Below are 12,862 nucleotides of genomic sequence, written 5' to 3'. Positions count from 1 at the left end.
GAAGGGGCAGGTTTCCATGAGGAGGAGCAGAGCGCGCCGCGCCGCCGGTGCTGCTCCGGCCGGAGAGTCAGCGGCTGGCAGCGCCGTCCGCCGCTCCTCGCCCCCGGGACGCCTGCGAGCCGCCCGGCTCCGCTCCGCAGCCCTCGCCCGGGGAAACGCTGCCCCGAGCAGCTCCGCAGACGCCTACCGACTACCGGAGTCCGCCCCCGGCCCGCCGCGCCGGCCCCGAGCCCCCTCACAGCCCGGGAGAGCGGGCCGCGGCACGGCTCCCCCCACCTCTCTCCTCACAGCCGCCCCGAGCGCGCGGCCGGCCCCGCGCTTACTTGAGGTGATCCAAGGAGTGGATGCTGCGGGCGGCCTTCCCGTGACCGCCGCCCACCCAGCTGCGGGAGCGGCCGAACATACTGACGGCGGACGGTTGCTGCGGCCCGCGGGGCTCTAGGGCTTCATAGCCCCACGGGGAAGGGCGGGCGAGCGGCGCCCGGGCGGACGGACAGCGGGCACTAGCCCCAGTGGCGGCGGGGACCGCCGCACATAGGCGACGACGCGCAGGCGCGGGCGGGGCACGCTGGGAAGCGAGGCCACGCGCCCCGCCCCGCGGACTGCAGCTCCCAGTGGGCACCGGGGGGGCGGGGCCTCCGGCGCGAGCCCGTCAGGTTCCCGCCTTGGCGCGCGACCGCCGCGCTTTCTGCGGCAGTCCGGGCTGAGAGGGCACCGGCAGCGCCGCGGCCCGCCACCCGCCTGCCACTTGCGAGAAAGCGGGAGAGTCCCCGGAGTTCGCTCCTTTCTTGTCCTGATTTCCACAGGACAGGAGAAGCGCGTTGGGCGGCGCGTCGGCAGTTTTTCCTCAGAGCAAACGAGGCGGCCCCGTCGGGCGAGCTCGTCCCTCCGCCAGTGCCACGGCCCCTCCTCGGGCCGCAGGGCTCGGCTCAAGCCTGTGTTGAATTTGCTCCAGCCTTGTCTTTGGCAATCACGAGTTAGGCCTGGTCAGGTCATAAGAGAACTGTTCGGTTAGAAGAATATGAAAGACTTAAATTTAGACTAAACAAAAACCAGCCTTTCCATGTGTACGTATACCTCCCCGATACACGCTAGCTTGAGGTAACACTTGGCCCCTGACGTTCCTTGCTCACTGGCAACTCAAACTGGAGCAGCTGTGGCGGGTTGGTGCAGGGCGGCGAACACGGCGCTGCAAGTGCAGTGACCCTTGCCAAGCATTTTTTCCAAAAAGGATTGCACATTCACTTTTGAATCGGCTTAAAAAACTAACTTAGGGCAGAACAGCGAGAACCAGACCATTCATGACTTGTCCTCACCTAGTGTTACTTTTTTTTTTTTTTGCTTTAACTGGATTAAAAAAAAAAAAAAAGTTGAAGAGTTTGCTAGTGTCGCCTCCTTCCCACCCACCACACCCCCGTTTATAATCAAGCTTTTGATTATTTTTTGACACAGGTGGAACCTCGGCCAGCAAAGACGCCCCCACCGACGCCGGCACAGCCGCTTCAGGGGCCCTTGTCCAGCACCGGGAACAGCAACGACTCCCGGGGCCCGCCCCGAGCCCCCGGGCCGCTGCGGGGCCGGCGGGGGGCGGGCACGGCAGGGCGCCCCGGTGCCCTCCCGCCCGGCGCGGCGGCCCCTCGGGCGGGCGGGGGGTGCCGGCTGCCGTAACCGGCGCGGCGGCGGCAGGGGTGGGGAGCGAGGCGAGCGAGAGGCAGGCAGGAGGGTGATATTGAATGAATTCACTTTAGGATAGAATAAGCCTTGTAGTTAAAGTATAATGAATATAATAAATATATTCTAATGAAATTAAGTTGCACAACAAAAGCTGCTATGAAATCCTCTGTACAACCCTGTACCAAGGCTAAGAACTTATATTTACTCAAAAATGTAGGTATAGTAATTAGGTCATGTAACCATAGTCTGAAAGAAATAATTAATGAAATAACTGATCAACGAAGGAGTCTGTTTCTCTTTCTTTAACTTTCTCTAACAAGGGGCCTGCTTATAAGTTATCTAGAGGGAGCAATTAAAAGAAACAAGCGGAAGAAACAGATGGTCGACAAGGACATAAATTAGCTCAGACCGATAAGAACACTGCAAACTGGCAAGATCATCACATACCAGACAAAAGGTGAAAAGTACACCATGAGGAAGACCTACGGCCTTCCTCCCGAAGACCCCTGCCCACAATTCTTAGAGGAATATGCGCAAGCGCAAAGGACTGATAAACTAATTAACATACGAAGCGAGAGTAGGCGGGATTAGGTGATGAATATGTATAGGTATTAATTGAATATTCATTGTTTTATTGTATAAATATAAGATAATTAGTTACTTTAAACATGCACGTTAGGATCCCCCGTGCACCCAGCGCTGCCAATAAAGGATACTTAGTCACTAAGAAATTTTGACTACGTTCTTTAAATCAAGGGGTCCTGCCGCGCCGGCTGGCGGCGGCGGTGCTCGGCGCCCAGCGGCACAGCGCGCCTGCGGGCTCCTTCCGCAAAGTTTGCGGGGGGGCAGGCGGGGAGCGGCGGCGGGACTGCAGCAGCCGGGCGGGAGATGCCCTGAGGAGCCTCCTGCCAACGGCGGGGCTGCGGCAGCGCCGCTGAGGCCCGCGCTGGCCGCCCGCCCGCCTGGCGCGGCGCCTCCGCCTCCGGGGCAGGAAGGGACCGCGGGGCCGCGCTGCGGCTGTGCCCCCCCCCCCCCCACCCCCCCGCGGGACTCGCCTCCTCCCAGCGCCCGGCCCCGGCTCTGGGGCTCGGCCCTCTCCTGCCGTCGGGGCTGCGGAGCGCGGGTCCTGAGCGCCCCGCTCCCGGCTCCGCGCCGGCCGGGCGGGTCGGTGCCCGCCGCCCCCGCCGCCCGAGCCCGCCGCAGCCCCGCACGGCTGCATGCCCGCCGCGGTCTCGGCGCGGCTGGATTCGCTGGAGTCCTGGGCCTTCCATGCGCTGTTGGTGCTGCCCTATATGTTTTACGTGGGCTTGTTCTTCGTCAACGTGCTGATCCTGTACTATGCCTTCCTGATGGAGTACATCGTTCTCAATGTAGGCATCGTCTTCCTGCCCGAGGATATGGACCAGGCTCTGGTGGATCTGGGGGTGCTCTCCGACCCCGGCTCCGTGCTCTACGAGACGGACAGCGAGCTGGATGTCTTTGACGGGTACTTGGAGTAACGCCCCGCGGCGCTCCGAAGCGACTGCGGGGTGACGGCGGCCGGCGCGGGGCTGGGGCCGGTGTCCCGGCGCGGCCGTGACTCGGGGGCCGCCGCGGACCCAGGATGCCCGCGCTGCGGCTCGGCTCCTCCTGCGCAGCGTCCTCCCTTCCACAGGCCCCCCTTCTCCCGGTGCCGGGGCGGGGGACCGGGACCCGCCGCCGCCGGGCAGGGCTGCGGACACGTAGAGGGCTCGCCAGGGAAGTAAGTCCTTTATTTCCTCGGGCTCGCCCCGGCGCGGCGCTGCCCGGGGGGTCCCGGCGCGGCATCCCGGGGGGTCCCGCCCCCGCGCGCTGCCGCTCGCTCCGGGGCCGCTGCAGCGGCTCGCAGCTGGCCCCCGGCTTTGCTAATCCGGGCTGGAAAGCAGCATGAGCCGAAGTGAGTATCCAGGCTAATACTAAAATTCAGAGACCGTACTGCAGCCAGAAATCCGCCTTAGTCAGATGCCCTTTAAAACCTGTATCTCGGATAATAAGAAACCGACCAGCTCACCGTTCTTCCCATGCTAACCGTAGCACCAGGGTTTGCTTGATCGATTTATTGCTGTAGTTTCGAGTGATACTAAAACTCTGGAAATGTTGTAAGGGTTTAGCATTTTAAAATGCTGAAATGCAATTGGGAAGAAAACCGCTATTTCTAGCTAGGACTTTCTGTGCCAAATGTATGTTAATGAAAACATTCACAGTTTAAAATAAAATGTGTTAGCAAATCTGCCAGTAGAAATTTTAGCAAAATACTGTCTGTAAATTTGAAAATCAGTTTAACATACCTTTGTATTTTCCATTTGAAATTACAGAAATAGAAACTGCTATTCTAAGGTTACAAACATAACCTTGGTGAACATACTATAGAAATACCATTTAACATCAAGCTATTTTAATCAGTCTTCTAATTAAAAAACAAAACAAAAAAAAAACCCAAACCAAATAAACCTGTCCTGTGGTGCTGTCTTTCACACAGGTTTAAGCTATCTCCTAAATATTTCTGTTCAGGTTCCATATAAAGCAATAGTGGCCGATTTCGGTCAATAGTTCAGAAGGAAAAAATGGAAATTTTTGGTGTTGGAGTAACATTGCACAAACACAGCTGAACAAAGCTTGATCAAAGGCATATGGCAGCATAACAAGTGTGTGTTGGGGCTGGACACGGATCTTTGTTGCTACTGAAGAAATCCCTCTGCCTACAGTTACTGCAAATGAAGGTGTCCATCCCAACATTTGGTGCTCCATCCCAAGCAGCTGGATTAGAATCACTTCTGCTGGAATAGAAGGTCTGGAGCAGAACTAAACTTCCTACAAAACACACTTGGCTACTTTTGGGGCTGTCTCCTCCTCTCCAGCTGGGCTAGTAACACACATGCTTTGTATTCCAGGAAAGCATTTCATATAAACTAATGGAAATTTAAACAAAATCTTTGGTGAGAAAAGCCCTAGCCATTTTCTCCAACAAAATATTTTTCCCCAAACCCCAAATCTTATCACTCCAACACCATCTAATACAGGGATTAAAAATACTTTTTTTTTTAATTGCTTTTTTGCTGACCAGGATTTGTCATGGTGAGTTGCAGCTAGTTTTCAGGAAGACCTAAGGAGAACAGACGTAATTTTCCTCGGTGGATTTTTCCTACTACATGAATACATAGTTTGACAGAGTGTAGGGTCTGAGCACAATTCTGCTTAGTGTAGATAAATGGGCTTCTTGAAGTTTTCCTTCATATTAATAGGATGAGCAGCTCTTCCAATTTCTTGATACTCTAACTATAAAACCATGTCACCTCCATATGTAGAAATCAAAATGCAGAGGTCTTCACAAAGCTCTGAAGTAAGTCTCAATCTATATCCACCTTGAGAAAAGAGAACCCTGCACAGGTACCATCCAGCCTTGATCTTTTCATGTGGACGTTGTCATGTTAGGTGGCGGTTTCCACTGGGAATCAAATCCTGCAAGTTAGATCAACTATTAGAGAGCAAAAAGTGTACTATTACTCTGCTTCATATATATATATATATATATATATATATATGTATGCAGCAACCAAACCACAAATTGCATAATTGTTTAGCTACCAGGCAAAGACTTGCCATGCCACTGTGAGCAGGAGCTTGTGTTAAAAGCCTGGTTACAGCTCTGTGCCATTCCTCCTCACCAATTCCTTAGCAAGGCAGGCAGAAGAGGGCCCTAATTTGGAGTTGTGTTCTCTGCTTAGGGAACAGAAGGCACTGAAAGGGAAGATTTGAATCCCCTTGGTGCCTAGCCTGCAGTGACCCGAGTTCTGTACGAGTGTAACCCGTGCTCTGCATAGGCCTGGGAAGGCTGCCCACCTGCCCTGTGCGCTTGGACCCAGAAGTGCTGAGGATTCACAAGGCACTGCAGGAAAAATTTTTACCAGCAGAGATGAAAAATACATAGGCATACTCTGCATTAAATGTAAGAGGAGTGTTCTTCATGTGACTCACCAGTGATTACTGCTAAAAAGCTATGATTAGCCTTGGCTGAAACCTTGCGGTGTGCTCCATGCATTTAGCGAGCATGGAGTGAGTGGCATGCATGACAGGAAGACACAGGGGGGAAATCCCAAGAGGCAGTTCTGCAAAATGTGGAAAGGCTAATTTAGATGTAAAAATAAAAGGGCATGTGGATCAGAAGAGCTCTTTTCTCTCTTGCAGCAAACCCCTCACTTGAATAAACTAACAGGAGCAAAATTATGTCCAGGTTTCTGAGCGTAATTGGTGGCAGAGACTGAAGGCAGACAACTAAGCAGCTGAAAGAAGCTTCCTGTCCTATTCAAATAGAGAAATCAATCTGTGCAAACGGAGCAGAATTGAGCTTGCTCATGTCAGGTACTGTTTTAGCGTGAGCGTGCCGGGTTCCGTATTGTATTTGAAGTCCTCTGGAATAAGGTGATATGACTGTTCTCCTTGTACCTTCTTAAAATCAGATATGACTCATCATGAAGCAATCTAATCAGAAAGAAAATGAGGCAAAAGTAATCAATAATTAAAAGTGCGCAGGAAACACTGGATTTATTTAATCTTACAGTACAAGCATTACCTATATTTTTCCATCACAGTGAGTTATGATGAATATCTTCAGTGAGCAAAATCAAGCACTCAAAAACTTTTGACTCAGCACTTCTGCTGAATGCCAGCATCGAAATCCTGAATCCAAGCAATAGCTTTACTCACCAGCTCATCAATATAGTTAGTGCCAATTAGAAATGCAGGCTCAGTGTCTGTGAGAGACAGCGTGGCCCAGTGGAGTGGGAAATAAACATGTTGGACTCCTTCCTGCATCTGCCAATGATGTCTTCTCTGAGCTTAACTCATGCCTCCATTCCATCTCTCTAAACCAGAGATGCCATGTAAAGGAACAGATCAGAAGAATGTTATCACTAGCAGTGTCAGGATACACACAAACGCATCAGAAGCCACCTCCTGACTTCTTCCTTTTCAGACTTGGAATCATAAAAATAGTGAACACAGTGATCTGTTACTTGTTTTACCTTGTCATTTTTCACTGTGCTCTCCCCTTATTAGTAGAAATTTCCATGCTAAAAAAAAAAGTGGCTTGTTAACTCCATAGTACAGTTCAGTCAGCTATTTTATACGAGTTACAGTAACAGGATTAAGAACAATAGCTGTGATTTTTAGAACTGTGTTTTGAATTCTTAGATGTTTCTAGAATTAATAGAAGTTGAGTGCTCAAACTCACCTGATAGCTCTGCTTCTGTACTCTGTCTCTTCTTAGCAGGAACTCCATCCTAGATGGAAGGAAGACAAAATCATGTTTAACTGAAGAACTGGCCTTACAGACTCATTAACCACAGCCAGAGACAGTCCTAAGTGATTTTCTACCAAATGCATTCATTTATATAATGCAAAGAGAGGAGGCAGATTTTTAAGTTTTCCAAAAGCTGCTGTTAATAACATGAATTAAAATGAGGCATAGAAAATAGAGACATCAAATTTAGAATAGAAATAGTTCCATCCTGTTTCATGGGTTAGAAGTCCCAGCCACAAGTGATTTTAAAGAATCATTAAAAAACCCCCAAATTATGTGGTTTTTCCTTGCAAAAATGAAATTTACTGTAATCAACTTGCTTTGATATGTGGCAATAGCCAATTACAATTTTTAAGTTGTCAATGGAATTAAGAAACAAATGCAATTTAATGCCTCGTGTTTGTTTCCTCTGGTGGAGGGGCAAAATGACACTACAGTTTAGCTAGCAACTAGCAATCCTAAAATAGGAGAAAATAATAATTTGTTTAGAGAGATTTAGTTTTTATATTTGGCCAGTCCAACTCTTTGCATTTGTCCCCTCATAATGATTCTAGTTTATATGGAGTACAGCTGTCCCAAAGAATTCAATACTACACAGAAGTGGCTACGTCTTTCCCTTTCTTCAGCAAAACTGTCAAGCTCTCTTTCTTTTCCCAGCTGAGTTTTAGTATTTTGGCCACAAACTGGGGAAAAAAACCCTAGAAAAATAGCTGAATAGTTTGGATGATGCTCTCCGAGGACACAAAGATGTTTCTAATACATGTGATTAAAAGGGCAAAGACGAATAGCAGCCATGTATGGAAAATAACGGTATAATGGAAAATGGTGACATGTACTGAATGATTCATTGCTGGGTACAGGTTTAGTTCAGTTAATAGTCTTAAGGTTATGTATTGAAGGACCAGAAAAAAAGACCCGAGGCTTGCTCAGACAGCAGAGCCCAAACAGGCCATGAGATGCGACGCACACCCTTGCAGAATGTCGGGAAACAAAGCAGACAGTGCCCGACTGCAAAACACAGTCACCGTGTTTCCTTTGGTCCAGCCTGAATTGTGAAGAACAGTAACTTCACAGACAGAATGGACAAAAATATCGTGACCAAGTTCCTTCTTCTAATGCTAGCAACACAGTGCTTACGGGCATCTTTTAGGCTATTGGAAGGCTGTAGTTCTGAGATTTTACAGCATTTACTAACTTTTCAGTTTACGTTGTTTTTTGAAATTTTCTGTTAAAAACCAGGTTCAGATGAAGTTTAAAGGACAGACTTTTAATCAGCTGAACAAAAAGGCAAAAGTTAATATCCTGGTCAGTTGTGTTATTCACCTCCATTTAGTGTTTGTCACTACAAATTCCAGTCTTGGACTAGCAACCCTGTAGCAATATTTGAAACGTCCATTAGACAGCTTTATACTTTGCTTTGGAGGCCCAACACTTTTTTTTTTGCTGTGCTATTTTTAAGTCAGCCTAGAATTTGATCTACAATGCAGAATACTAGCAGTCTCCCTGAACTGTCTGCTGTAGATCAGAGGTTTCAGTTCAACTTGGCAAGCACAGTCGGATAAACATTAAATGAGTGTCCTGTCAGAGCTGCTGTTTCTCCTTTTCTTGTTCTTTGTTCAGGAGACAGGATTTTGAGCATCTGCTCACTGTTAGCAGGGTACAGTAGCTGATCGATGTGTGATAGACATACCTCACTGGACACAAAAGCGCTTCTTGTTCCTGATCTAGCAACTACAGCAAGTGACACACAAGAACACGGAAGGTCACGATGAGCCAGACTGCGACCACCCAGCCCTCCGCTGCCTCCGACGGACCAGGGCTGCTCGCTGGGGGCACAGGACTGACCCAAATCTGCTGTCTGTTCTCTTTGCCCTTCCCAAGAATCCACAGTGGTAGAATAAGGGATATTAGAAGGCACATGGCTGCCCAACCCTTTAATAATGTTTTCCAAACCCGCCACCTTTTGCCCACTCAGTGCTAGGAAATCCTTCTGGAGTTCCTTGCTCTCAGTACAGCATCTGAATATCTGAAAGGACTTACTTTCTGCAGTCTTGAGGATTTCTCTGTTTGCTCTCATCTCTGGGTCACTAACAGTGATGTGGAATAAAAATTGGTCCCTGGTATACTCTACTGCTGACTGCTACTGACTTCTGTCCTACCAAGCCTTATTGTTTGCTTCCAGTCTTTTAACCTGCTTTCAATCCGTAGCAGAACCTTTCCACTAGCGCTCTCAGCCTGTTTGCTTTTGGGTTCCTGGAACGCCTTTGTTAAGGATGCCCCAGCCTGTCCATGCTCATGCAGAACGTCGGACCATCGCATTTCATTCTGACTCCTCGCAGACTGTTATGCCTCGTGCCCCTGCAGTGGCAGCAGCCCTCCTGCCTCGGGACCCCTCGTGCCAGACAACCCGACATCGACCTGCCGAGGCTTCGCTCCAAGCACAGAAAGGGGGGAGCAGGAGATGGCTGTGCTTCGCCCTGCAGCCCAGGGAGAGCCTTCTGGCAGAGCTCCATGCTTAAAGCAGCTCTGTTAGCAGCTCTGTTACGGCTTTGTACCACAAACTCCCTTCCCATTATACGACCAGATTAGCACCTTTACTGTGTAGGGTAACATATATGTCTTTACATATGTATATGCCTTTCCACACTGCGCAGGAGGCCTGTAATACCTACAAAGGGGAAGGAGGGAAGAGCTTTTCTTCCAGAGACTTGCTCCAAACAGCGCAGATGATCTCCTGAGCTGCAAAGCAGCCAGGGGACCTGCTTTTGGTCTTCTGTACCTCAGCTCTTCTTCAACACAGATTCGTCCCCAGACAATCATCCCGCTTCAGAGCTGCACCGTTCTACACTACACTAATTAGCCCTCTGTAAGACCACAAGACCAAATGGATGCTAGTGCCCAGCACCTTCATAACCCACAGCTCTGGCTCTACTTCAGGCGGCTGCTCAGGCCTTGTGTTTACCTCTGATGATAGTAAAAAGTCACCTCTTGATAGCTGTCAGATACTTTGACCCAGTCAAGGCAAAAGAGATAAACTGGGATCAAGCAATATAACCGCTTTGTTCTTGTCAGTAACCCCAAGAAGTTACCTCAACATATTTCACTGTGTAACTACTTAGCAGGGGATCCAAAATGCTTTGCACAAAGTGACTCTAAAGAAGAAAAAGAGAAAGCAACCAAAATCAGAGGCTACATCAAATGTAGGCAATACATAACTATACAAAAAGCAACAGTCCAATGAACAGTATCTGGTTAAGAAAATGTACCCAGGTCAAAAATTAGTTCTAATAGGTAGGTCTACTGATATCAAGCCTAGCATAAAATAGGATTTCCCACTGTATGTCACAGCTAGTTGTACTCACTTCAGAACAACCCTTACTAATTGACATGATGGACTGTGGCTGACAGCTTCTTCTCATCCCCCTCACACTAATATCTTCACACCTTTATTAAAATTACACCAAGGACTAGTGTGCTCTGGCATTAACAGAAACTGTTACATTGATTTCTTGGAAAGTTTGTTCAGGCCTTTACTTGTCAAAGAATTATTACCCATAGTCACAAAAGGTGTGATTTTTTATTTTATTTTTTAAAAAAACAAGTCAATGGCATGGTGCTATATGTATATAAAATGTACAGGCTGACTTCTTTGTTCATTTTGGGTATAGAGGGTTACTCTGTATTTATGTGTTTTCTTTTAAACAGATTCATTGAACACCTGAAATGGATTATGACCAGGTTAATGGATCAAGTCATGGAAAGAAACTATATACTCTGAAACGTAGAGATGAAAAGAAGGACAAGGAGACAACAAGAAGAACTGTGATCAGACCTTGTCAGTTGTGACTTTTCTCCATGATCATTGCCTCCTGAGTGTGCACTAACTGAAGTGATTCATGCACTGCACCAGGCTTCCATAGGCAATTCTGGGATGGACTGTATGAACAAGTAATATAAGCTATGTTCTATTATAACAGAAAATCAAGATGTTACTCAGACTTGATAAACTTTTGAATAAATACCGTCACTCGAAAGGACACGCTCTACATAACTGCTTAAGCAAGTTTTACAATCACACATTGAAAATGCTGCCAGTCAGTAGTTCAAAGACAGTGCTCTCAGGGGAAAATATGCAGGAGTGACTGCAAGGAGGTTCTGTTCAGGGTAGTATTACGGCAAGAACTGTGCTAGTGAAATATTTTATTTAAATTGTGAGTTTTGAAATAGATCAGAGAGTGAATTTTATATAAATCAGATGAATTCATTATCTAACGCAGGATACTTCGCAGATTGTTTAAGCTCATGTTCCTATGTATAGATGTGAAAGCAATACAATAAAGACTGACCTTTTCCATGAAAAAGTTAAGCAGTTGTGTGTTGGAGTTTTTCTTTTCACTTTGAACAGAAAATAATTGAAACAGGCTTTCCAGGAAATTCCAGTTTTCCTACAGGTACCTGGAAGTAGTTCCAGATTGTTGAGATGGCCAGCACGTAGGAAATCCTTCTCATGAGCAACTACTGAAAGAAGTCAGACCTGAACTGAAACAACAGGAAGCGCGCACTGGGGCAGGGAGGAAGCCCACATTAAGGGCAGGCATTAGGCTGTGTTTGTTTTACTGTATTTTTTAGAAACATCTGATTTTTGTAACTGTGTAGTTAAGCCAAGTTGATATATCAAGAACATTTCAGATAAAGCAGAATTGAAAACATTTCTCCTGAACTCTCTCTATGCCTTCCGTCTGTCCTCTGCAGTCTGTGTCCCTACCATCTGCTCCCAACTCGGGCGTTTGGATCCAGACAGACAGATGGTGTCACACGTCTCTTGACAGCTAGTATGGGGGAACAAGAGGCTCATGGTGTAGATCCCCCTGGAAACAATGGCAGAAACTTAGGTATCAAAATCTTACCTTCCGATGCTCTTGGTGTGTTGCAGTTAAACGACATTTTTTAGACTCCTAGTGCAGTAGAAATTAGCTCCCAATCCCCAAAATTCTGTGCCCCAAATGCAATTTTCAGCTGCTCCTGCAAGAGGTGAAGCCCTGTCATTGAACTAAGGAGCTTTTCTCCAAGATAGGTTCCATCAGATACAGTTTGGGGCCTTAAAACACTGATTAGGGAACTAAATCCCCATTTAGGCACCTGTATAAAGAATAGCCAAGTTTAGAATCTTGTTAAGCTTGTGTTCACATACCCATTTGGTACTAACACAAGAAAGGCTGAATTTTGGTCCTGAAGGTGGCATTCCTGCTGCCTATATAATTAGAAATTCCTGCTGTTCACAGAGACAGATTACACTAATTTTTCAGGGTCACATGTACACCATTTTAAGAACAGGGTTCAGTCTGTTATTATAGGTGCTTACAACACTATCTACTTGTTTGTAATCATTTCCCTGAAGTGGGTTAATGCCACACGGTGCACAGATCCAGCAATACAAATTCCACCAAGTAATTAACTTTGGAGATTCTGAATCTTAGATCAAGATTTTCGGTTCCTTAGAAGAACTCAGCTTCATACATTTAAAGGATAAGGAGAGTACTCAGATTACAGGATTTGACTACCATCATAACACAAGCCTTGGCATTCTTTGACCAAAAAAAGAGCATGGACATAAAGAGAGTAGTATTTTTTCTCATCCTAAAAGATTTTTAGAACACGGATTTGATCAGAACAGCATTTTTAGGCTAGCCAGTGAATTCAGTCCTCTATATACAAGGCACTCATTTGGCAAAAGCATTCTGGGTGAGCTTTGTGCCACAAGAACATCCAGACTTGAAACTTTATTGATTTTAGAACTTTAAATGGCAAAAAGCTGAAAGGATGAAAAAAAACTTTTTGCTGTTATTAGCAGGTGGCTTCAGCCAGCACTTT

At 47.2% G+C, this 12,862-nt stretch overlaps 3 protein-coding genes across 23 annotated transcripts in view; 1 reads left to right on the top strand and 2 right to left on the bottom strand.

Annotated features, from left to right (window-relative positions):
* Positions 1-552, bottom strand: part of CLEC16A (C-type lectin domain containing 16A) — an 80,179-nt gene extending 79,627 nt beyond the window's left edge. For all 6 annotated transcript variants that reach the window (XR_008731827.1, XM_055707892.1, XM_055707893.1 and 3 more), the window contains exon 1: positions 324-552. Coding sequence is in view for 5 of the 6 variants with exons in the window: in XM_055707892.1 (XP_055563867.1) it covers positions 324-403 (80 nt within the window). In the remaining variant the exon portion in view is untranslated. The remainder of the gene's footprint in view (positions 1-323) is intronic.
* A 1,804-nt stretch (positions 553-2,356) lies between these two features.
* DEXI (Dexi homolog) lies at positions 2,357-11,357 on the top strand. 4 transcript variants are annotated; one of them, XR_008732127.1, is made up of 3 exons: positions 2,362-3,415; positions 5,924-6,051; positions 10,697-11,357. XR_008732127.1 is itself a non-coding variant. In XM_027808616.2 (2 exons), exons 1-2 carry the CDS (start codon positions 2,892-2,894, stop codon positions 10,767-10,769), a joined length of 342 nt encoding a protein of 113 aa, XP_027664417.2. In that variant the 5' UTR covers positions 2,357-2,891; the 3' UTR covers positions 10,770-11,357. The 4 variants fall into 4 exon arrangements, 1 of the variants encoding a protein (XP_027664417.2); XR_008732126.1 differs by having other exon boundaries at positions 5,878-6,051; XM_027808616.2 differs by lacking the exon at positions 5,924-6,051 and having other exon boundaries at positions 2,357-3,160.
* CIITA (class II major histocompatibility complex transactivator) overlaps positions 6,145-12,862 on the bottom strand; it is a 47,694-nt gene continuing 40,976 nt past the window's right edge. For 8 of the 13 annotated variants that reach the window (XM_055709527.1, XM_055709523.1, XM_055709531.1 and 5 more), the window contains one exon: positions 6,206-6,971. In XM_055709527.1, the coding sequence (XP_055565502.1) occupies positions 6,836-6,971 (136 nt within the window). In that variant the 3' untranslated portion in view covers positions 6,206-6,835. Of the gene's footprint in view, positions 6,172-6,205; positions 6,972-12,862 lie in introns of those variants that run through there. The other 5 variants (XR_008732122.1, XM_055709524.1, XR_008732121.1 and 2 more) reach the window with 3 other exon arrangements.

Source organism: Falco cherrug, chromosome 4 (genome assembly GCF_023634085.1).
Source record: "Falco cherrug isolate bFalChe1 chromosome 4, bFalChe1.pri, whole genome shotgun sequence".
Lineage (NCBI taxonomy): Eukaryota > Metazoa > Chordata > Aves > Falconiformes > Falconidae > Falco > Falco cherrug.
The sequence above is the reverse complement of the archived record's forward strand: the minus strand, read 5'-3'. Positions and strand labels throughout refer to the sequence as shown.